Raw genomic sequence first — 24,247 nt, forward strand, 5'->3', positions numbered from 1 at the left:
GTGTCCCAATAAACATGGGAATTCAGTGACGAATTCAATATCATCTTTTTAGATAATTCTTTGATTTAGTATGGTGATACCTACTGAGAAAGCTGTAATTTGTAAGAGTTTTGTCTGCTATGTTCACATTTTGTTTGTTTATGTTTTGACTGCATACGGTTGTACTTAGTAAAACAAGAAAATTGCAGTATACTAACAGAGTAAACTTATCCATCTTTACAGTTCATCTTGCGGAGACATAATAGACACATCTTTACAGTCTTTTACCCTTTTCATAAATAAACTCTAGCAGACATAATAATATTATGGCTGTTGAAATTAGGTATTACAATGCTAATTAATAACACTGAATTTCCATGTTTATTAGGACACCCTGTACACAGTATTATTAGGACACCCTGTACACAGTATTATTAGGACACCCTGTACCCTGTACACCCTGTACCCTGTACACCCTGTACCCTGGACACCCTGTGCCCTGTACACCCTGTGCCCTGGACACCCTGTACCCTGTACACCCTGTACCCTGGACACCCTGTGCCCTGTACACCCTGTACCCTGGACACCCTGTACGTAATTGCAGTATAAAAAGTTGTCTTTCACAACTTTATACAATGAGTCACTTTGTCATTTGAAATAAAACAGCTTAATTTGCTCGGGGAGGAAATCCTCGCCCTTCCAATATTGTTTTCTTCCAGTATCTAATCTTCGAAGATAAAACAATTGCTTTAGTCTGGACACGCCAGGGCATAAATAAAAAGTATTGAATTTTTGGAAAATCGAAAAAAAATAGTTTCAATTGCATTAAAGTTTTCAACGCGCATTTTTATATATCTGGTACATGCATCCATATATCTGGTACATGTATCCATATGTCTGGTACATGTATCCATATGTCTGGTACATGTATCCATATGTCTGGTACATGCATCCATATGGTATGCCCTATCGTGGCCAAATTTTAAGAATTTAGAATTTTAAGAGTTGGAAACTTTCGAATACATAATAATCGAAAGACGACAATTTCAAGGTGGCTCGGACGAGAAAATAAGAAGGAGGCTAGGGCGAGAAATTGTTGTAGCTGGCCTTCCTCCCCTCAATCCGTCCAAGGAATAATAAAATAATAATTAAATAATTTTTTTTTATTTCAGAGTTATAAATTATTTTATTTTGTTCTTGATCAAAATACACTTGTTAGGTTTACATTTAAAAATTACTGGGTAACAACAGTGCAGTACAGTTGCACTGTTTTACATACGTACACTAATAACGTCTTATCAGTACACTACAGTACTGTACAGTAAAGTACAGTACAGTACAGTACAGCAACTATCTGGAATCACGACAAGGTTACATTTATTCACGAAACAAAAACTTACAAAGACATTCTTAAACTTTCAAGGAAATATTTTAAAAAATCATTTTTGGAAGATTACGAGACAAAAATTAAAAAAGTTGATCAATTCGCTCAATTTGGTTCAATTTTAATAATACAGGTTTTTTGAGCCTTTTGACTTTGGTTTGGTCTCTCTCTACCTCTGTCAAATACAAATTTAGTTTTAAAATTAAAATTGTAAGATCGACCCAAAATGCAGTAAAATCACATAATTTGCTGAATTCACAATGTTAGCATTGGTTTTTAATAAAAATATTGTCTTGTAATAAAATCAGAAGTTTAAAAAAAACTTATTTGTTTTTTTGAAAAATAGTCAAATTACTCTAAAGTTACAATATACAATTCTAGAGATAATCAATATTTAGAGATACTTAATATTTAGATGATTAGATTTTAAATGTTAAGAATCAGAATTGAAAATTACAAATTGACACAACATTCACAATACAGCATAAAATAACTAAATACAATCTTTAATGTCCTCTTCTAGTTTTGAAGAAAAAAATAATAAAAATATAGGATTTTGTGACATCAGATTATGCATAAAACATATTAGAAAACTAAGAAATATTTTTTGGACAAAAACTGCAAAATTAGTCTCGCCTGGACTTGCTCGAGAAACACAAACATCCAGAGTTGTTCCTAAAATATTATATCTTTAGGAAATATATTTTGAGCAAAAATTATTAACAAAGTTTTGAAGTTATGAAGAGAGGCAGGTTAGTTTGACCAAGTTTGGATGGTTTAACTACAGTTACAGGAAGACGACATTATATAAATGCTCAAGTGTATTTGATATTGTTGCAAAGCAAATAGTTTTACTATAGATACTTGTTTAATCACTAATTAAGTGAATTGGGTTTGTTTACACTCCACAACTGCTGTGTCTCATGTCCATTGGACTAATTAATTTAAAGTCATAACTTGAGTCTAAAGGTCGTCTTCCTAGTTAATCTAAACCGAAATAGGTTAAACTAACTCTCTCAATTCATAAATCAAAATCTAATGCTAAACATAAATTAATTGAAAAATTATATTATAAATATCATATCTATACAGAAAAGTTTTAAAATTTTAGGTTGTGGACCCAATTAAAACAATTAAATTTGTGTTACCTTCCATAGCTATAGATTAAATCAATGGGTTATTCATTTTTTATTTAAGAAACTGAACATATGTGTTCACAAATTAGCTGGGTTTTTAAAATCTTACTTGTTGTTCAAAAACCTCCGATACCTTGGTCTTTTTAGAGCTTTCGGCCTTTCAAGTCTTTCACGCTCCATTTTCATTCGCTGGTACAGGTCGTAATCTTTGAGATACCTAAATTTTACAAAAAATGGATTTAATTTAAAGCACCATTTTGGATTTCTTTTTATTTACCATGTAAAACTTTTTAATTTGTATACTGTTTATTAAATTAAGAAGGAAAGTACTACTAGTCTCAAGCTGTAACAGTGGTCGGTGTTTATATCAATACAATGATAACGACTTTTCTCTATTTCAGTTTTGATTTACAACCAGCTTTTTTTCAAATTGCAAATTTAGAAGCAAACAAAGAGAAAGCTTCTCTTTGTTTCCATGTTTATGTGTATTCATGCTGTTAAAATTTTTTGGCTAAAATCAAAATTGAAAATCGTATTCATTGTATTGATATATACAACGACGACTGAATGGATTTTTTATCCCTATATTAAAAAACCTGATGGTGTAAACCTTTAAGAGTGGTTTAAAAGACATCAGGTTTTAAAAATTTTAGTTTGAAGCGAGTTCATAGTTCTTTTTGTACTTTCATAAGTTTCGAACTTACCAAATCGGAGGCCAACGGTTGACGTTGAGGTTTGCCTGGTTCTCAGGGTGGAGGCTTCGGAGGACCTTCGGGAACCTGGAAAAGAAATGATTTTTAAATCTTTTTATCTTTCAATATTTAAATGTCTGCCTGGTCCTACATCAATCTTATTTATTCACTTCCATTAATCAAAAATCTTTAAACAAAAATAGTTCATAGAAGACAACTGATTTATATGCTTCGAGTGAGACCCATAAAAATTTGGAATAGGAAGACGACATTTAGATAATCTTCAATTGTTTTTTACAAAGTTTAATTACCAGTGGCTGAAAATTAACTTTAGAAGTAAAATGGGTTTAAATAGAATAAAAGATCAGAAAAGACAGTGCCTGGTAATTACCCTGCCTTTGTCTCTCCTCTTTCTTTAAATTTAGAGATTATTCTTAAAATTCATGTCTAGTCCCTTACTTTCTGCATATACTGTTGTAGTTTTGAGCTAAGAAGGAAAGACACCATTCCAACAGCTGATCTGCATTGTGAATCTGACATGGTTCTAGGATACGGAGAGCATCTTCACAAACATCTTCTCCTTGGTCGTACATCATCTCCATCTCACTGATCACTCTTCTCTCCAGCAGGTTCATCAACCGGGGCAACACCAGCCTATACACATATTTATTAAAGGGACTGTTTCTTAAAAGTGTAAAACGAGATTATTAGGAGACAGAGGTGGCTGAAGGGGGTACAGGAGGGATCACCCCCCCCCCCTTGGAATAATTTGGGGCGAAATAAGAGAGAGCAGGCTCCTTTTAGTCCTATAATTATGATATTCAAGAATAGATTAGAAAAAATTCTGCGTCGCCACTGATTCACCAACAATGAAGATTTTTCATACAAACAAATTCCCCCCATTCTAAAAGGAGGAGTTGGGATGAAAATGACTATGCGCAATAATTAATTTAACCCCCCCCCCCCCTTACAGACCTTGTTACGAGAATAGCGGATAGCAACTTTTCATTTAGACTCAAGAACCCCCAATTGCATTAGCAATGTGGATCATTTTATAAGATGACAACTTAATCCCTGAATCTTTGGAACCTGACGTCGTAGACCTTTCATACTACGAATTATAAATTCTGTTATATCACATGTTCTAAGCTGGAATATAAAGGTTACAAAGATATAAAGGTTAAAAAATGAGAGTTTAAAACAAATATTCAAATTTTTTCCAGCAAATTGTAAATCAGCCATAGCATTTTTGAATAAATAATTAAAAACGCGGAAACTGAAAAGTGTTAAAATTCCGTGGAATAGATTTCATAATGAAAACACAGAAACCTGTTTGCTAGTTCCATCACACCGAGACAGTTGGATGGTGAGACCCGTGGAGAACGGTCAGTGTACAGGTAGTATAACAACTCTTTAAACGCAAATCTAGAAACAAATAATATGAGAAAAATAGTCAACAAAAATATAAGTAAAAGTGTTTTTTTTTTAATTGTATAATATAAATACCTGGTAACACCGGGAAATTTTACAACTTTTGCAGAGCTTTCAATAAAATCATCCGTAAACATAGCTTGCATCATATCACACCTAAAATAAAGTTTTAGAATTGGCGAATAGTGATGGCGAATAGTGATGGCGAATAGTGATGGCGAATAGTGATGGCGAATAGTGATGACGAATAGTGATGACGAATAGTGATGACGAATAGTGATGACGAATAGTGATTACGAGTAGTGATGGCGAATAGTGATGGCGAATAGTGATGGCGAATAGTGATGGCAAATAGTGATGACGAGTAGTGATGGCGAATAGTGATGGCGAATAGTGATGGCGAATAGTGATGGCGAATAGTGATGACGAATAGTGATGGCGAATAACTTGGTTCGATTATGGACTTTAAAATGCATCTCACAAATACTGTGAGCTTATGAAGGTTCCAGGTTCCAACGTTTCAAAATTATATTCTGTAAAGGTTTGCTTTCATAAAACTATGTAAGTTTTATCCCTAAAGAAAATACATGGAAAACACAATCCGAAAAATCATTTTTGGATCGTATTCGGTTCGGCTAAAATAGAACATAAAATTTTGTTTAAAAATCTAAAACTGTTTTACCTGGACATAAGTAAGGGTTTGTGTGCTGCTTGAGTTCCATCTTCTAGTTTAAAAAGAACATCAGAGAAGCTACCTTGCTCTAATCCTATTTCTCCAAGCTGCTCTCCTATGCTCTAAACAAGGACCACGTGTGATTGCTTTGAGCGGTTGCTAAACTACCAATCACGCCGGTTCAAATTCTGAATAACCAAAACCTCATGGATTATTATCTTTACTTTAAATCGGTGCAGGTTCAAGATTTTAACCGAACTTAAATTTCAAAAATCGGTCCAGAATTAAAAAATGTTTTATATTTCCTAAAAGTGTTTTTATATCCTCCATCAGAAGATTGGCATTCCCAATTCCCAATGGTACCCTTTAAACCTTATATAATCATCATCACTAAAATTAGTCTGACATGGAGCGAACACTGTTTACTGTATTTTCCCGGTACTCAATTTTCAGCCAGAAAAAAAAGGATTTCTCCATTATTCTTGATCAGGCAAAGGTTGAAAGGTTATCTTTGTGAATTGAGCATGAAGGTCAGTTAAGAAAGAAATACCTGGAGTACTTTGGTCGTGAGATCATCATTTAGAAAATCATCTTTGTTAATTATATTTGTGAGGTACTGAGTCAAGTCTACTAGTTCCATATACTCAGATATCTTAACAAAAAATCAATCAATCAGTATATTCACAGAGATCCAGACAGCTATAAGAGCTGCATCAATTTTTAAGACTAGGAAAATATTACAATTTACTCACTTTTACTTATTTTAGAACTATATAAACAATTGTTTTTATCCTTATTTTTTAAGAAGTAATTCTCATCGCGAGACCTTATAACCTGCAGAAGTGCAGATCTGTCTATTTGAAATAAATTTAAATCAACTAGTCAATTAGTTAGTAAGCAAATCAATGACAATTTTATCAATTCGTCAGCTAGCAAAATGAAAATAAAAACATTCAAACGTTTTCAAAATATTTCAAGATGGCATTAGACGAGTGCAGTTCAGAAATCTGCCATATCTTAGTACAAGAATGTACGTAACGTCTTAGTACAAAAGTGTACATAAAACAACCGCAAGAATGTACATAAAACTGTACCTGGCGCATTACACCAATATTAACATGTGAAGTCTCAAGTTCGCCAGTATACAGAAACCTAAACATTCAGATTGTAATCTTAAACAATCGATAATAAAAATAAAGATAAGATATGACGAACAAAAAGCTTACATCTATATATAAATTTGGCTCGTCTGTCTGGGTGTCTGTCTGTTTGTTTGTATCCAATAAACGTCAAAACGGCTAAACCGATCGGGCCCAAATTTTTTGTGGGACATCACGTGATCACAGGGAAGGTTTATGAATGATAAAAATTTTAAAAAAATGTGTTTCAAAGGTTTTTAATGTTGTGAAAAAATTTAAATTCTTGAAAATCCGCGAATATTTTTTTTTAAATCCACAACATTTTTTTCTTCTTTGTGTTAAATGTAAACAAAAAGAACATGTTCACAATTTAAATAGAAGATGGGCGCGAAGCGCCCTAAAAGCCTAGTTAATCTATATTTAAAAAGTTGAATAATAAATATTGTACGAGGAATATTTTCCAGCCTTTTAAAGGTTTCGTTGGAAGAGAAAAAAATGTTTCTCTCTCAACTTCAAGTTCCAGGTAATTATTTTAGCTAAAAATTTCATCTAATGGGATTATTTCTGTTTGAACTTTCATCCTCTATAAATAATGCAAGATGATTAGTTAGTTAAAGATTACTAAATCAGCTAATCAACGAATTAACCAATGAACAAATTAACTAATGAAAATTAACTAAATAACTTAGTCATCAACTAACTAATTGAAAAAACTATTTAACTAATTAACTAATTAACTAACTAAATAATTAAATAAATAACTGACTAAATAATTAACTAGTTACTAATTATCCTATTAACTAATAAACTAACTAAATAATTAACTAAATAACTAACTAACCAATTATCTAACCATATAATTAACTAATAAACTAACTAACCAATTAACTAACCTACTAACTAATTACCTAGTTAACTAACTAACCAATCATCTAACTCTCTAATTAATTAACTAACTGGCCAATTAACTACCTAACTAATTAACTTGATATTTAATTAACTATTTAACTAATTAATTATATAACTAATTAACTATTTATCTAATTAACGAGTTGACTGAAAAATTAGGTAACCTATAACTATTTAACTAATTTAATACAGTCATTTGCGTTCAAAATTACCCAAGATATAAGGAGTTTTGGTTAGATTTCATTTTTATTTGATAAAAACGAAAATGTTCTCAATTGGAATGAAATCAAACAAAAGTCAGACCACATTTTGGAAATGGCAGTACTAGGACTTTTTGTGATTATTGTTTCATCAATCATATTTGTATATTTGTAAAAATAGATTGACCCATGAATGCCGTGAACTATTGCAAAGATTGTAAAGTCGTCTTAAAAATTGTCAATTAATTCCGGGTCTTTCTGGTCATGACTGTAATTACCTCAATAAATAATTAACTTTATTAAACCTATTTAACTAAAGTATTAAACTAAATGACCTGAGAATCTGATTCATAATCTGTGGAGTGACCAGTTTAGTGCAGGTGATTACAGTCTGTACTGAGCTAACCACCTAAACATATATATATACAGTCTTCAGCGTATATATCAATACAATGAACACGACTTTCGATTTAGGGGTAAAATCTCCCCCTCAGAAATTGGGGAATTATGTGATATTTTTTTTCAAAAATCAAAAAGAAAACATTACTTTTCAGGTCTATGCCCTAAAATAGAATAATATGTCTATGAAATTTCCAGGAGGGATAAAAATTTCGTGCAAATTTTAATTATTCATTTAATCTATACTTTTCTTTGCACATTCCCATCTTGGTTTATGTAACACACTGTAAAGAATATACGCTGCCTTCCCATCCTGGCTTAATGTATCACACTGTAAAGCATATGCACTACCTTCTTATCCTGGTTTATGTATCTCACTGTAAAGAATATACCTACCTTCCCATCCTGGTTTAATGTATCACACTGTAAAGAATATACCCTACCTTCCCATCCTGGTTTAATGTATCACACTGTTGAATCTGAAGACTGGAGAAGGTTGGATGGTTTAATTGTTTGGATACTCCACATCGTGGAGATAAATCCTCTTTGGACAAACCTAAACATTTTATCAGGGTTACCCACAAAGGACTCCACAGTGTTTAAGAAAGTAGCTTTGATCGAAACTTTCTAGTTTTCTTTTTGGGGTAGATTTGCGTAGATTTTAATTTATGAAATCAGAAAACAAAAAGAGAATGTTTAAAGAAACCACATAAAATAATATTTCTCATTCTTCTTGAACCCGGGTTTCCGATACTGGGTTTCATTACCATACTCTGTGTCAAGTTAGGTTTCATTAGATACTTTGTCTCAAGTTAGGTTTCATTACACTCTGTATGTACTCACCACTGAAAGACGATCGCCTTGGAAAGTATTTTGGGTGAAGATATTTAGCTTGCTGCTGTTCAACCCCCCGGGGTACACTGGATCTTATACTAAACAATAAGATATTTAGCTTGCTGCTGTTCAACCCCCCGGGGACTGGGGTACATTGGATATATTGGGAAAACAACTTTTTCTTAAAGGGACTGTACAGGCGTAATTTCAAGTATGTATACAGTGGTGTGTCCAATTAACATCCTTTGACTGTTCAACTATGATATAATTAGTTCTTTGTTTGAAAGCTTTATATATAAGATATTAAGTTATTTGATATTTCCTTTCATCAATTAAAAGGAGAGACTGGTTAGGTAATGTAGTTGAACTGAAACTGCAGTTTTATAGAGAACAAGTTTAGGATTCATTTGATACGAACGGTGCCGCATTTAAAAAAATTACAAATGAAATTTTGAAAATTGCATTTTCCATATTTTTGGATTTCCGAGGAATATCAGTCAGCTGTTTTAAGTTGACGCTGTCCACCAGCGTACACTCTAATATCCCGTTAGTTCAACACCATTATAGTGATAAACAAACCGAGTTATCATGCCTTGATGATTTTTCAAAGGTTTAAGAGTACCGTTGTAAATCGTTCATTCCCAGCTCTTGAAGCATCACTTGCAATTATGCATACGATCCCTTTAACTCTATTCGTTTCTGTGACCAAGGGTTCAGTTCAATTACAGTTAAATGTTTTCATGATCCCTTTCTTCTTGGAATTAAATGTTTTTAAGAGAAAAAATATGTAAGATATAATTTGAATTGCAAATTTTAAAAATTATATATAAAATAGAAAAGTACAGTGATAACCAGAATACTGTAGAATAGGAAGACGACATTAAAGTACAACTGATGTTGTCATAAATCTAGCTTTAACGTACGTTACTAAAGCGATAAATGTGACTGCACAGCACAATTGCTGTGCCTCATGTTCATTAAACTATCTAAAGTAATATCTTGAGGCTTAAAGTCGAGTTCCTATTCCATAGTTTTCTAGTTCTCCCTGTAACCTGTGGCATGGTGTTGAGGTTTCTGATTTGATCAAACAATCTGTATCATCGTAGAAATCAGGCAGTAGAGTACTTGAACCATAGGTGCTACTCACCTTAATATATACATATATATATATATTGCAATTAATCAGAGCGGTTCATTATCATTTCATATATATATTAGTGTGGTTACCCAACTCTGCCTGGAAACTAAGGTTTCCTTAAAAAAGTCGACTAATTCAACTTTTAAACCGAACTAAGAATAATCCCGTGGTTCCACCGAGGTTCCCAATCAACATTTGAGGCAAATTGGTCTAAGGGTTCAAAAGATGTGATAGGACATCCAAACAGACAGAAGCAAAGAGATGACAACTTTAAATTTAATTAAAGGGACTGTCCACGTAATATCGAGGATTGGCATACCCGATTCACAACAATACCCTTCACATCTTCGTCTGAGCTATTTAAAAAATTTGTCCATGCTAAAATTGCTAGTTGCCGATTTGTGATTTATTTATTTATTGGGAAAGGAGATTCGAAAAATTGGTTCGATGAAGATGCAATTGTAAAGTTTACCGGTTGTCATTCGGGCATATACATTTCTTTAATTGAGAGGTCACTTTAAATAACGTTGACTATCCCTTTAACAATTCATAACTATAAACCTACTCATTTATTAAGATCCGGCTGAAAGAAGAAAATGGAAAAAGTTTGAAAGATCCAGGTTTTTAGTTTAACGAGTGTAATAAAAAGAAAAGTTTGTCCAACTTTGCTAAAAATAGAATAAACTTAGAAATAATAAAGGAAGGTGGCGGAGGAAGGGAAAAGGAAAGGGGGAAAGGGGGAAACGGGGAAAGGAGAAGGGGGGAGGGGGAAATGGGGGAAGGGTGGAAGGGGAACGGGAATGTGGAAGGGGAAGGGGGGGGGAGAATAGATGATATATCAATTTCATAATATTTTCATAATGTTTAAATTATTTATAAAATCTATGTTCTTATTTTATTCCAACGCACTCCCACCCTCAGTATCAAATTTAAAAACAAAGTATCTGTTTCTCTAAATATAGATTTTATTTTTAAATTATTCAATAATCCTGTAATTCTAAACCACCTTAACTTTCAACGATTTCATTCATGTTTTCTTTACTATAGGTGCGGGGAGTTAGTTGCAGTGGTATTTTTTATTGTTTTATATTACTTTAGGATTTTAGGTTGTCGTCTTACAACAAAAAAATTTTGCATTTTTCAAAAAATAATTATTCGATAAAAACAAACAAACACCCACACAAGCCAAATATATATTTGTAGAGATTTAAATTAGAAATCTGTTGTAAGAATTAATATTCTAAGAACCACTCAACTTCGCTTCAAATGTTGATAAATTCCAATGAAGATATAGGTATTGCCTTTGCTAGGTTCTAAGGTCGGAATTTTTTAAATTATAATCCCTTCAGAAAGCACTTATCTTGTAGAATTGAGTTTTAAATGGTCTTTGCAAATGTTCTTGCATATTTGAATTTGGTGGGTCAAAGATTTTTTTTAATGTATAATTTGAGTTCTGTCATTGTTATTGTCATATTTTAATGTATAATTTGAGTTTTGTATTTAACACTAACCAGGCTGGTTTCACTAGAACTTCTGGTCACAAGATCAGAACTTAAATCCAGGTGTAGCAATCGGTAGAACAGACGGGATACTAGATATTCATTCATTTAATCATTCATTTATTCATTCATTTATTCATCCTTTTAATCATTCATTTATTCATTCATTTATTCATTCATAAAATTATTCATTTATTCATTCATTTATTCATTCATTTAAGGGATTATACCTGGAATAGATGAAGAAGGTCCTGGGGAAATGTTGAATGATGAATGACTACACCAGGAAGAGCAGGTTTAGGAGGACAAAAAGGTTCCTAAAAATCAAAACATTCGTATCGTCTTCAAGAAAAAATAAATAATGTATTTTTAAGAGATTTGCATAAATGTGTGTGTGTTATGCATGTAATTTAGTTCACGTAAATAGGTTTGTACATGAACCTGTACCTATACCTGTACCTATACCTGTACCTGTACCTCTACCTCTACCTCTCTCTACCTCTACCTCTACCTCTACCTCTACCTCTACCTCTACCTCTACCTCTACCTCTACCTCTACCTCTACCTCTACCTCTACCTCTACCTCTACATCTACATCTACCTCTGCCTCTGCCTCTACCTTTACCTTTACCTTTACCTCTACCTCTACCTCTACCTCTACCTCTATATCTACCTCTACCTCTACCTCTACCTCTACCTCTACCTGTAAAGCTGGACTCATTACTCTCTTCAAATTGGTCATCCAGAATCGTTGTGTGCGTCTGAAATAAGGATAAATAAATGCAGTGAGAACCAGAAAACTCTGGAAAAGAAAAACGACTTTCAGACTCAACTTATGACTTTAATTAGACCAATGAACTTGAAACACAACAAATTTTTAAGAAGTTACTAAAAAAACTGTTTGCTTTGTAACAACATCAAACACAATAAGTTATTGCTTTTATGTATTCTTTATATTCCCTAGTTTTCAGGTTCTTCCTTTCTCTTCTTATATGTAATATCTATGGACAGTTGTGAAAACTGTGGAATAAATGTTTTCTTTGTCCTTAATGTGTTCATATTTATTAGTTTAAAATGGTTGCTACAAATTTATATCATACTGATGATTGCATAAAGCATGAAACATTGTGTTATTGAATAGAATGTTTTCAGAAAATGTTGCTTTTTCACTGATGTGCATATATATATATACATATGTAATATGTTTATATATAAACGTGCAAGAAACATTTTTAAATAGTTCCATTGCAAGAAAAAATCTTTAGCAAATTTTTTTTTTTAAATAAAAAGAAGCTGGCAAAAATTACATCGTTTTCTAGTTCCCACTGTAATACTGATAAAAATGTTATCCACGTGATTCTAAGGAAAAACTAGAATCAATGTTTAAGAATAAATAAAAATAAGTGGATTTCACTTGCGCGCAATTGCGAGCCCTGTAAACTGCGCGCAATTACGCACAATACCGTACAATTCCACGCAACTGTCTCGTACAATTTCGCACAGTTGCGCGCAATTACGCGCAACGGAATTCCGATTGGAAACCCTAGCAGGAAAATAATGATTCAATTTAAGTATGAGCACAAGACTTTTTAAAGGCACAACAATAAAGCATTTAATCATGAAAGCAATGACAATAAAAAATAAAAGAACAATAATAGTGAACAGACTTTAAAAACAATTATCATAACAAAAATAACAGAAATGATAATTCTGAAACATGAAAGGAGCTGTCAAATCAATTTAAGTGACCTTTCATAAGGTTTATATGCCCAATTATAAAAGTTACCCTTTAAAAGTTTTCTTAACAAATTTTTTTTTTTTTTTAAACTTGTTTTTTTCACGCTAATGTTGATCCTTCTCAATAGTGGTTACTGGTTGGTATACGATAGTGACTTATGTTTTCATGCAGCAAACCCAAGAAGGAAATGGACAGAGATTAATTTTCTTCGACATGAATTGAGAACGGTCCCTTTAAATGATTACAGGAATAATAATGATACCTCGCCATGAGTGCTGCTCTGATGGCATTCTCGAAGACCTCGTTGATGCCAAAGAAGGTAAGGACACTGGTCTCGAAGTAGGGCATGCCCAACTCCTTAGCAACAGCGCGCCCTAGTAATAGAAATAATACACTTTAAAATTAGAAATCAATGCATCGTTTATTTTGGGCATCAAAAAATGGATTGCTGCAAACAAAGCGACAAAATATTTCTTAGACAAAACAAAAATCGCTTATTTGTTTAGTACAATGAAGTTAATTCGAAGCAAATTTTTAAATATTTTTAAAGCCGGTTGCCTCTTTTTTGTTATTTTTTTTTAATGGGATAAAAAGATTATTACCGCGCTATGAACTGCATTTTTACCAAATGTAATAATTAATATTTTGGGTTAGCTTTGTATTTGTAAGTTTTCTTTAATATCACAGTACACATATGTATACTACACAAGGCTTCGATCCTGTGTCTTATACAGAGATAAGAGAGTTACAGAGATCGATTATCAGCTAAAATATGCGATATTTTCCACACCATGTTTTATTGTGTACAAGTACTGTACACGACCAATCAGGTTCTATTGTGTACAAGAACTGTACACGACCATGCAGCAAACATCAGTATTCAGGGATATTTAAGGATCCTTTAGATACGAAACACAAAATCTTCAAAAAAAAAGACTGAATTCCAAGATGTTATGTGTCATGTTTAAAATTGGAGTAATTCTTTTAAAGTTGTAAAACTTAACCCCTGAATGGGTATTATATTCAACAAGTGGCCGTGAAATGGCACTCTAAAAACCTATCGTAAAAACGTAGCATGTCGTGCCGGGTCAACTTAGGCCTACGTAGCCCACCCTATGAAAGGAGATAACCAGTTTGTGTAGTCTGTGGTTTTATATTTCTTACTGACAACTGACAACTGACAACTGACAACTGACAACTGACAACTGACAACTGAGACCTTACAATGCAAATTAAGTAAGAGGATAAATATCCGATATAATCTGTTACGTTTAGAAACTAGACGGTTGACATACATGATACATGATACCCATTGTATCATCAAAACAAAAAAACCTGATGTGTATTTAATTTGTTAAAAAAATAAGTCGTTTTAAAAGTATCTTAAGAAATATCCTCCGAAGGCCGCAATTAAAGACATCCTCTGGAGGCTGCGATTAAAAATATCCTCGGAGGCAGCGATTAGTTAGTTTAAAAACATCCTCCGGATGCCGCAATTAAGTAGCTTAAAAAACATCCTCCGGATGCCTTGATAAAAGACATCCTCTGGAGGCCGCGATTAAAAAATATCCTCGGAGGCCGCGATTAGGTAGTTTAAAAAACATCCTCCGAAAACCGCGATTAAGTAGCTTAAAAAACATCCTCCGGATGCCTTGATAAAAGACATCCTCTGGAGGCCGCGATTAAAAAATATCCTCGGAGGCCACGATTAGGTTGTTTAAAAAAACATCCTCCGGAAACCGCGATCAAGTAGCTTAAAAAACATCCTCTGGAGGCCGCGATTAAAAAATATCCTCAGAGGCCGCGATTAGGTAATTTAAGAAACATCCTCCGGAGGCCGCGATTAAAGGATTTAAGGATTAAAGTTAGCTTAAGACAAAACTGCCATTGAGGCTAAAATAAGTAAAACCAGGTGTAAAGCAAACTTAATTAACATTTGAAAAAATACAGACTGTCAGTTGAGGAGATATATTTCGATAAAAATATTATCATCATCAGTCCAAGAAGGTGCGGGGTTGAGAAAGTCTGATTTTGACCAGACTAAAATAAGGCTCAAGTCTCGCGATACATGTTGGATGAATTCTAAAAGTTGAGTCTAGTTTTAAACATGACTTTTTAACTTAACTTGATCACATTAAAATCTAATTGTAAAATGGTAAATGCTAATAATGAACCAGGATTACCTTGATCTGGCATTACTAAATCTTTCTCTCGAACTTGCCTAAAAAATATAATTTTTAGATGTTTCAAATTAGTATTTTAATAATCTTTAAAAAGTTTAAAGATAATTTAAAAGGTAGCATAATGAATTTTTGAATTCATTTTTAAAAAGTTATTAACACTGTTAGAAAAAAAATGTTAGGATCAGGGGCGTATACACAGAAATTTGTCCGCGGGGAGGAGGCTTAAATTTGTCTTTACTTCTAGGGGGGGCTGAGTCTCATAACCCCCCCCCCCCAGCACGCCTCTGGTTAAAGATATTTCTAATTACCTAACTAACGGGGATCTTTCTTTGCAGTACGCCAGGTACTGGTCGTCCTTGTAAATAAACCTGTAAACAAACATGTTTAAATAAGTTGGTTTTCATGAATTCTTTATTTAAGAATAATGAAGAAGAATATTTTCAATCAAAATATGAAAAGGGAAATGAATTCCATGAAAGGTTGGAAATTAAAGAGAAGGAAAGAAAAATTAATTATTCAAATAGAGAAACAAGACAGAAATGCGTGAATTTAAAAACGAATGAATGAGTCAATGAATTAAAAAATAAAGAAATAATGAATAAGTGAATACATGAAGAAAAACAGGAATTACGAATTATTGAATGAGTAACTGAAATAAAAGTTGAATAAATTAATAATCAAAGAAAGAAATATCAATAAAACCAGAAGGAGTAAATTTGTAAAGAACTAAAGGAGGAAAAACTAATTAAACTATGTGAGAAATAATGAATGGGTGTATAAGTAAAAGAAAGAAAGGATGATGATTAATGGGTTATTTAGTTAAGAAAGATAAGAAAAAAAGATGAGGAAATGAATGAATGAATGAATAAAGAAATAAAATACAAATAAATAAATGAAAAAAGAAAAAAAAATGAAAGAAATGAAGAAATGAAGAGAGAAAAGACTAATAGAAGGATGGGTGAAAGGATGAATGAATGAATGAATGAATGAATATATAACCTAGTATCGTTCTTGCATCCGACTAAAAGTATTGGTGTATTGGGACAAAACCTCCGGATCTGTGGATACCACATTGTTCTAAATAAAATAAAAAAGTTAAAGGAACTGAAGACGTAATTTCAAGTAAGACTGAACTTGAAATGGTTTGCCTGGTTCACAATGTTACCCTGAACAGTGTGAACCCACAATGATAATTATTAAATAACAATCACCAATCCCTTTAAATAAATGTTTATCGAATCCTATTCAGATCTGCTCATCTTTTTTGTTTGATATTTCAGGTTTTATTTTGTGTATAGTGAGATCCATAAAACTGTGGAACTATATAGGATTATAGTTTTAAATAAGCACGTTTACATGAAACACAGCAATTGTGCAGTGTAAACAGACACATTTCACATAATATTTTAAATATATAAAGTGTTTTTATAAGTTGCAAACCTTTGTTTAATATCAGATACACATAAGTTTGTTTAAATGTCGTCTTCCTCTTAAACAGTTTAATGAGTTCCACAGTGTATAAATATACCTGCAGTTTTCGAGGGAGGATATTCTACCCACGTCAAAGCACATCAGAACAACATCAGATCTAATGAATTTAATTGATTGATTGATTGATTGATTGATTGATTGTTGCATCCTATTATTTGGTCATCAGTGCATCAACTTTCATTCTTTGATATACTATATAAACCACTTATCAACCATGCATTTTCACTCCAGTACTTTAATCTCTTTACTTTCTATATAGTATTCCGTAGTCATTTCTTTCATTCTTTAATATAATATAAACCACTTGTCAATTATGCATTTTTACTCTAGTACTTTGATCTCATTTACTTTATATATAGTATTCCGTAGTCATTTCTTTCATTCTTTGATATAATATAAACCACTTGTCAACCATGCATTTTTACTCTAGTACTTTAATCTCATTTACTTTATATATAGTATTCCGTAGTCATTTCTTTCATTCTTTGATATTATATAAACCACTTGTCAACCATACATTTTCACTCTAGTCTTTAATCTCTTTTCTTTCTATAAAGTATTCCGTAGTCATTTCTTTTATTCTTTGATATAATTTAAACCACTAGTCAACCATGCAATTTCACTCAAGTACTTTAATCTCTTTACTTTCTATATAGTATTCCGTAGTCATTTCTTTTATTCTTTGATATAATATATAAACCACTTGTCAACCATGCATTTTTACTCTAGTACTTTAATCTCATTTACTTTATATATAGGGTGTCCCAATAAACATGGGAATTAAGTGACGAATTCGATATCGTCTTTTTAGATAATTCTTTGATTTAGTATAGTGATACCTACTGAGAAAGCTGTAATCTGTAAGAGTTTCGTCTTCTAAGTTCACATTTTGTTTGTTTATGTTTTTACTGCATAAGGGTGTACTTTGCAGTATACAAACAGAGTAAACTTGTCCGTCTTTACAGTTCATCGACTTGCGGAGACATTATAGACACATCTTTACAGTCTTTTACCCTTTTCATAAAGTTAACTCTAGCAGACATAATAATATTATGGCTTTTGAAATTGGGTATTACAATGCTTATTCATAACAAAGACAATATCGAATTCGTCACTGAATTCCCATGTTTTTTGGGACACCCTGTATAGTATTCCGTCGTCATTTCTTTCATTCATCCTTTCATCATTTCATTTATTATTCTATAATTTTGTTGATCATTCAATTATTCATTAATTCAGGTCTCACGTGAAACTAAAGTAATTGAAATTGAAATTAGATTGAAATCTTGTGAAATTAAAATTAGACTGAAATCTTATATGAAATTAAAATTAGATTGAAATCTTATATAAAATTAAAATTAGATTGAAATCTTGTGAAATTAGAATTAGATTGAAATCTTATATGCAATTAAAATTAGATTGAAATCTTATATAAAATTAAAATTAGATTGAAATCTTATATGAAATCTAAATTAGATTGAAATCTTATAATTCAAATTAGATTGAAATCTTATATGAAATTAAAATTAGACTGAAATCTTATATAAAATTAAAATTAGATTGAAAACTTATATGAAATTAAAATTAGACTGAAATCTTATATAAAATTAAAATTAGAATGAAATCTTATATGAAATTTAAATTAGATTGAAAACTTATATGAAATTAAATTAATCTTATCTCTTCCTTATATTGAAGAGCTTCTAAGAAGAACAAAAGTGAGTTAATTTAACCGGATAATTTATTTTTTTCTCATTAATGTTGCGTTAAATCAAAACTAGGGAAGCTACAAGGTCACAAAGTGGTACCGCAGGGAAATCGTATAAATTTGACTTTCTTCTTCTGTATAGCTTGCAGTGATCTTTATATTCCTTCATTTATTTCAATCATGAAGTCATTGTCTTTTAAACATGTAATCTAGTCAACATTATATTATGTTATTTCTTATATTCTTTCATTTTTATTTTTTCATTCCAATCCCATTATTTTGTCCCCCCCCCCTCCCCTACTTTGATCTAGCTTTTATAGTTTTTAATCACTAATTGTTACTCTAAACCTCTAAAGGCGTTAGGTTTCAAAGAAGTCTGTAAACAGCCTTTTTTACCCCCGCCCCCCCTAGTCCCACTCCCATCCACACCTCCTAACCCTCTTTTTATATCCCCTTGGTATTTTCAACGATTTTAGCTGGTCGTTAACAAACGGTTGAAAAAAGTCTTAATATGCCCACTTGGCGTCAAGACCTGGCGCAACTTATATTTATTGCCCTTTTAATGATCTTTTTTCGCGGATTTTAAAAATTGAAAACTTTTGGAGGCAAATTTGTTCAATTCTAACCATTCATAAACCTTCCTTGGGGTCATGTGAGGTCCCACAAAAAAAAAACTTAAAACCTCAGGTTCAGCTGTTTTGACGTTTATCGGTGACAAACAAACAAGCAAACAGACAGATAAGCAAAGTTTAATCATATTTGCATATATGTAATCAGGAGATGTGTCATCATATTGTTACATTAAATTTAAGTTTGAAACACGAGCTCTCTCCTAATATCCATGATAAGTCGAGTAAGCATTGTTAAAGAACCCGTCAAAAGTTTCCCTGATATATGAAAGGGACTGTAATTGTGATTTCAATGAAAAGATGGTAATGCCCGATTACCCCAATTACCCGATCCCCCTATTTTTCAGGGGGGAGACGTCCCCCCCATAAGCCGCCTCTTGCTGTCCACACAAGAATCTTGGCGTTTTACTGTCCACGCAAGAATCTTGGCGTTTTACTGTTCATTCAAACATGAATCTTTGCGTTTTACTGTCCAAACATGAATCTTTGCGTTTTACTGTCCACAAAAGAATCTTGGCGTTTTACTGTCCACAAAAGAATCTTGGCGTTTAACGTCCACTCAAGAATCTTGGCGTTTTACTGTCCACGCAAGAATCTTGGCGTTTTACTGTCCACACATGAATCTTGGCGTCTTACTGTCCACACATGAATCTTGGTATCCTTAGTAAATCTTACCGTCCATACGCGAATCTTCTGTCCTTGTGATGGTCCCCGAATGTGTCCCAGAGTCGAAGGGACACCTCTACCCCGTCCACTGTCACCCAGCTGTTCTCCAGGACCTAGCAGTACATTAACAATTAACATGGACCTAGCAGTACATTAAAAATTAACATTTTTCTTGAGTCTAATTTTCGAAATTTTTGTAAATTGTAAACAACATTTTTTTCCAAAAATTAATTGTTAGGATAGAGAAATTAACATTTAGAGAATAAAAGTATTTTGAAAAGTAATGTATGGAAAGTTCCAAATGAAAAGATAAATAAAAATACAAAACAATCTTCAAAGGAGAAAAGAACTCACGATATTATCTGGAAAATTTATAGTTAATATCTTTAGACCTTTCCTTACAACAAATAAACATTATTGTATTTAATTTAAGCAGGGACAAAAAGTAACCAGGGTTGCAACTTTTATGTGAAGTATCGTTTATCTCGAACACTTGATCTTGATATCCAATGTGCACACTTTTAAACTAGAGGATATTGAAGAGGAAATAAATTAATCCCTAGCTGTCTGCAAAAGATGAAAATCGAAGCTTAATTCTTAACACAAAAGTTCTGACCTTATGCAGAATAAAAGAATTACCATCATAGAGAATAGAATATATATTAGAGAGGAATTAAAAGAATCTCTCGGTATAATTTTTTTCAGTCCCTTTCAGCCTGAAAGGGAGTTCAAAGTGTACAAATCATGTAAATGTTCACAAATTATATGCAGTAGAGTACATTNATACCACCTTGTATATTATGTACTGATCTATGTACACTAGAACTACAGTACATACCACCTTGTATATTATGTACTGATCTATGTACACTAGAACTACAGTACATACCACCTTGTATATTATGTACTGATCTATGTACACTAGAACTACAGTACATACCACCTTGTATATTATGTACTGATCTATGTACACTAGAACTACAGTACATACCACCTTGTATATTATGTACTGATCTATGTACACTAGAACTACAGTACATACCACCTTGTATATTATGTACTGATCTATGTACACTAGAACTACAGTACATACCACCTTGTATATTATGTACTGATCTATGTACACTAGAACTACAGTACATACCACCTTGTATATTATGTACTGATCTATGTACACTAGAACTACAATACATACCTCCTTGTATATTATGTACTGATCTATGTACACTAGAACTACAGTACATACCACCTTGTATATTATGTACTGATCTATGTACACTAGAACTACAATTCATACCTCCTTGTATATTCTGTACTGATCTTTGTACGCTAGAACTACAGTACATACCTCCTTCTATATTCTGTACTGGATATGTACTCTAGAACTAAAATACATACCTCCTTGTATATTCTGTACTGGTCTATGGCCCAGACTGTTGGTACATGAGTATTTAGAAGCTGTGACAGAGAAACCTAGAAATATCAAAAATATGACTGAACTAACTAAAAGTTTTGATAAAAAACTTTCATAGACTTTTTTTGTCTATGTACTTTTCAAATACTAGGCTTTTAGGGCGCTTCGCGCCCATCTTATATTTCAACTTTTAATTGTGGCTTTATCTCTGAACATCTTCTCTTTGTACAGTATAAAACAAAAAAAGTTTGCGGATTTCTTAATATTTTTTTGTGCATTTTCAAAATTTTTCAAAAATAAAAACTTTTTAGCGCACATTTTTAAAATTTTAATCATTCATAACCTTCCCTGGGGTCACGTGAGGTCCCACAAAAAATTTGGGCCTGACCGGTTCAGCCGTTTTGACAAACCAACACCCAAACAGACAGACAAGCCAAATACTTTTAAAATATATTTGTTTGTTTTTTACTATAGGATTATTATTGTAAAAAAAATCTGTAAAAAAAACTAATATACTGTTTTTTAATTTTAAAATTTCCGTAATTATCAAGGAACCAGACCCATCTGTTTTAGTTAAACCCCCCCACCCCCAAAAAAAAAACAACTTCACAGCAATTCGTTTTTTCAATATCAATCAAACGCGGCATTGAAGTTTCTATAACTTTTCAATACAAGAATATTTAAAGGGATTGTCATCCTAATTTCAAGTGACCCTTTATTTAAAGAGGACATTCCCCATTCACTACGTTAGCCTCCAAACCTCGTTATTTAGAATTTAGGATTCTCTAAGTGACTTGCGGCCTTGAAAAGGCAAAGAAAAAGAACGTTTTTTATGAATTTCAACACTTTTAAAGATGGAAAAACGACGATATATTTTAAGTTGATTAGATAAACGTTTAAGAGGTACAATTAAGAATGTAAATATGATATCTATCCACACTCCCGTTAAAGAGAGTGTACTCGTAATTTCAAGTGGTCCTCTTTGCATAGATGGCAATTCTAGATTCACAACAATACCATTAAAAGCTTTGTCTGAACAAGGATAAATTATATATAAATGTTGATAAATTCGGAAACTAATTGTTTTCAATTGTGGTTCAACCGCAGGAAACGCGCGAAACACTCTTAAAAATAGAAAAACGACAATATCTTCCACATTAACAGACAAATATTTCAAGGGTGCCGTTGTGAATTGGGCATTGCCATCTTAGCATGGAGGGTCACTTAAAATTACGCGTACAGTCCCTTTAAATGAATTTACCTTCTGATTGCAAGCTCGTGCACATATTAATCTTGTTTTTCCAACAGCGTTGTCTCCGACAAGTACACATTTTACCAGTTCCTTCAGCCAAACCAAATATTAAAATCTGATATCATTACAAAAATATAACATAAAACTAGGGCCCTATACCCCTTTTAACTTTAAATAGAGAGACCAGAGATAAGAGAGTAACAGAGATCGATTAACACCTATAATATGCGATATTTTCCACGGCATGTTCTATTGTGTACATGTACTGTACACGACCAATCAGGAGACATCTGTATTCAGGGATCCTTTGAAGAGGAAATGCAAAATCTTTAAAAATAGACAATATTCATAAACGTTATGTGTGATGTTTAAAATTGGAGTTTTTCTTTAAAAGTTGTAAAACTTTGTAACTAGTGGCCGTTAGATGTCAGTCAAAAAACATTGCATGGAACCGTAGCATGGCGTGCCGAGACACCATAGGCCTGCTCAGCCTATCCAGGTAGAGTGTATGAGCAGTCTGTGTAGTTTGTGAGAGAGACACAGCAATTTCTCAGTATAAAAACTAAACAGCACAATTTCACTGAATGTGATTCAATAAGTTATTAGAGTAAAACTATTTGCTTTGTTACAACATCGATCAAATATACTGTTGTTTTTTTAATATCATCTTCTTACTCCACAGTTTTCTAGTTCTCACTGTAGTTGCAAATTAAAAGATGTATAACACACATTCCATTATGTGAAGATATTAATATGTAACTTACATAAACATTCTGCCTCTATGCATAATTTTTAAGACTAGCTCGGAAACCCAGCATTGCCTGAAAACTAACTTTCTCTGTTAGAGTCAACCTACTAAATTTGGAGTTTCAAACCAATTCAATTGCTTAGAAAATCGGTCAAGGGGTTTAAAAGTTATGATCAGACATACCTAAACAAACAGAGAATGCTACTTTATATGTATAGTTAAACTGTGTATTATATTCTATTTATATGTATAGTTAAACTGTGTATTATATTCTATTTATATGTATAGTTAAACTGTGTATTATATTCTATTTATATGTATAGTTAAANTTCTCTTAATAATAATGATAATGATAAAATTACCTTTTTGTATTTGAATCAGCTGTAAGTGATCCAAATCATGTTTTACTTGTGTCTCTATTCTAATCTGAAAGCATAATTCATCATAATTTTATATTTTGATGCGTATCTAATAAACGATTCTGCTCAATGCTTTTGTGAAAGTTCATATGACCCATGGAACTAAAAATATGAAACAAAAAATCTGAATTTCGAAAACTTGGAAATCAGCAATAATAAAGTTGGAAAAATGCGAAAATCCTTTTGTTACAGCTTACAATAATAATCCACAAAGCTAAACTGCTGAGGTGTAGAATGAAAAACTTTGTATCTAATCAAATCTATTCGGTTAACTATAATTAAATTATTCAAATTACAAAACATTTTTGTTTGTCTCAATATTTTTTTAAGACCGAGAAGCTATAATCGAAAACATTTAAGATTTCGATCTTACGTGCAGTTTACTTTAGTTTGACGTGAGCTTTTATTTTTCTTTTTTATCAGCTCAGAGCTGAAAACTTTAGAATTGTGAATATTGAGATAAATGCTTGATCTTCTCTTTTTCTTAATCTCAAGACTAACCTAATCTTGTACTTGTATCCTGAAAAGTGTATAAAATTCAACCAATCAGAGTCGCCGATAAATTTTAAATTTTGCGCGCCATTTA

The 24,247-nt window shown here is 32.3% G+C and overlaps 1 protein-coding gene across 1 annotated transcript; it reads right to left on the minus strand.

Moving 5' to 3' along the window:
* Positions 1-1,339: 1,339 nt before the first annotated feature.
* Positions 1,340-22,602, minus strand: LOC111699048 (rho-related BTB domain-containing protein 2; the record flags this gene model as incomplete). The annotated part of the gene is made up of 24 exons (XM_023469601.1): positions 1,340-2,038; positions 2,609-2,716; positions 3,204-3,278; positions 3,651-3,845; positions 4,521-4,616; positions 4,698-4,778; positions 5,305-5,417; positions 5,846-5,947; positions 6,390-6,447; positions 7,879-7,952; positions 8,386-8,498; positions 8,786-8,874; positions 9,829-9,923; positions 11,426-11,518; positions 11,641-11,730; positions 12,117-12,174; positions 13,414-13,525; positions 15,335-15,372; positions 15,643-15,702; positions 16,334-16,411; positions 16,863-16,922; positions 19,838-19,941; positions 21,227-21,301; positions 22,504-22,602. Coding segments are annotated over 24 exons (2,115 nt in total), but the record flags the coding sequence as incomplete, so codon positions are not given.
* Between the last annotated feature and the right edge of the window lie 1,645 nt (positions 22,603-24,247).

The sequence above is a fragment of the Eurytemora carolleeae genome, unplaced genomic scaffold (genome assembly GCF_000591075.1).
Source record: "Eurytemora carolleeae unplaced genomic scaffold, Eaff_2.0 scaffold343, whole genome shotgun sequence".
In the NCBI taxonomy this organism is placed as follows: domain Eukaryota; kingdom Metazoa; phylum Arthropoda; class Copepoda; order Calanoida; family Temoridae; genus Eurytemora; species Eurytemora carolleeae.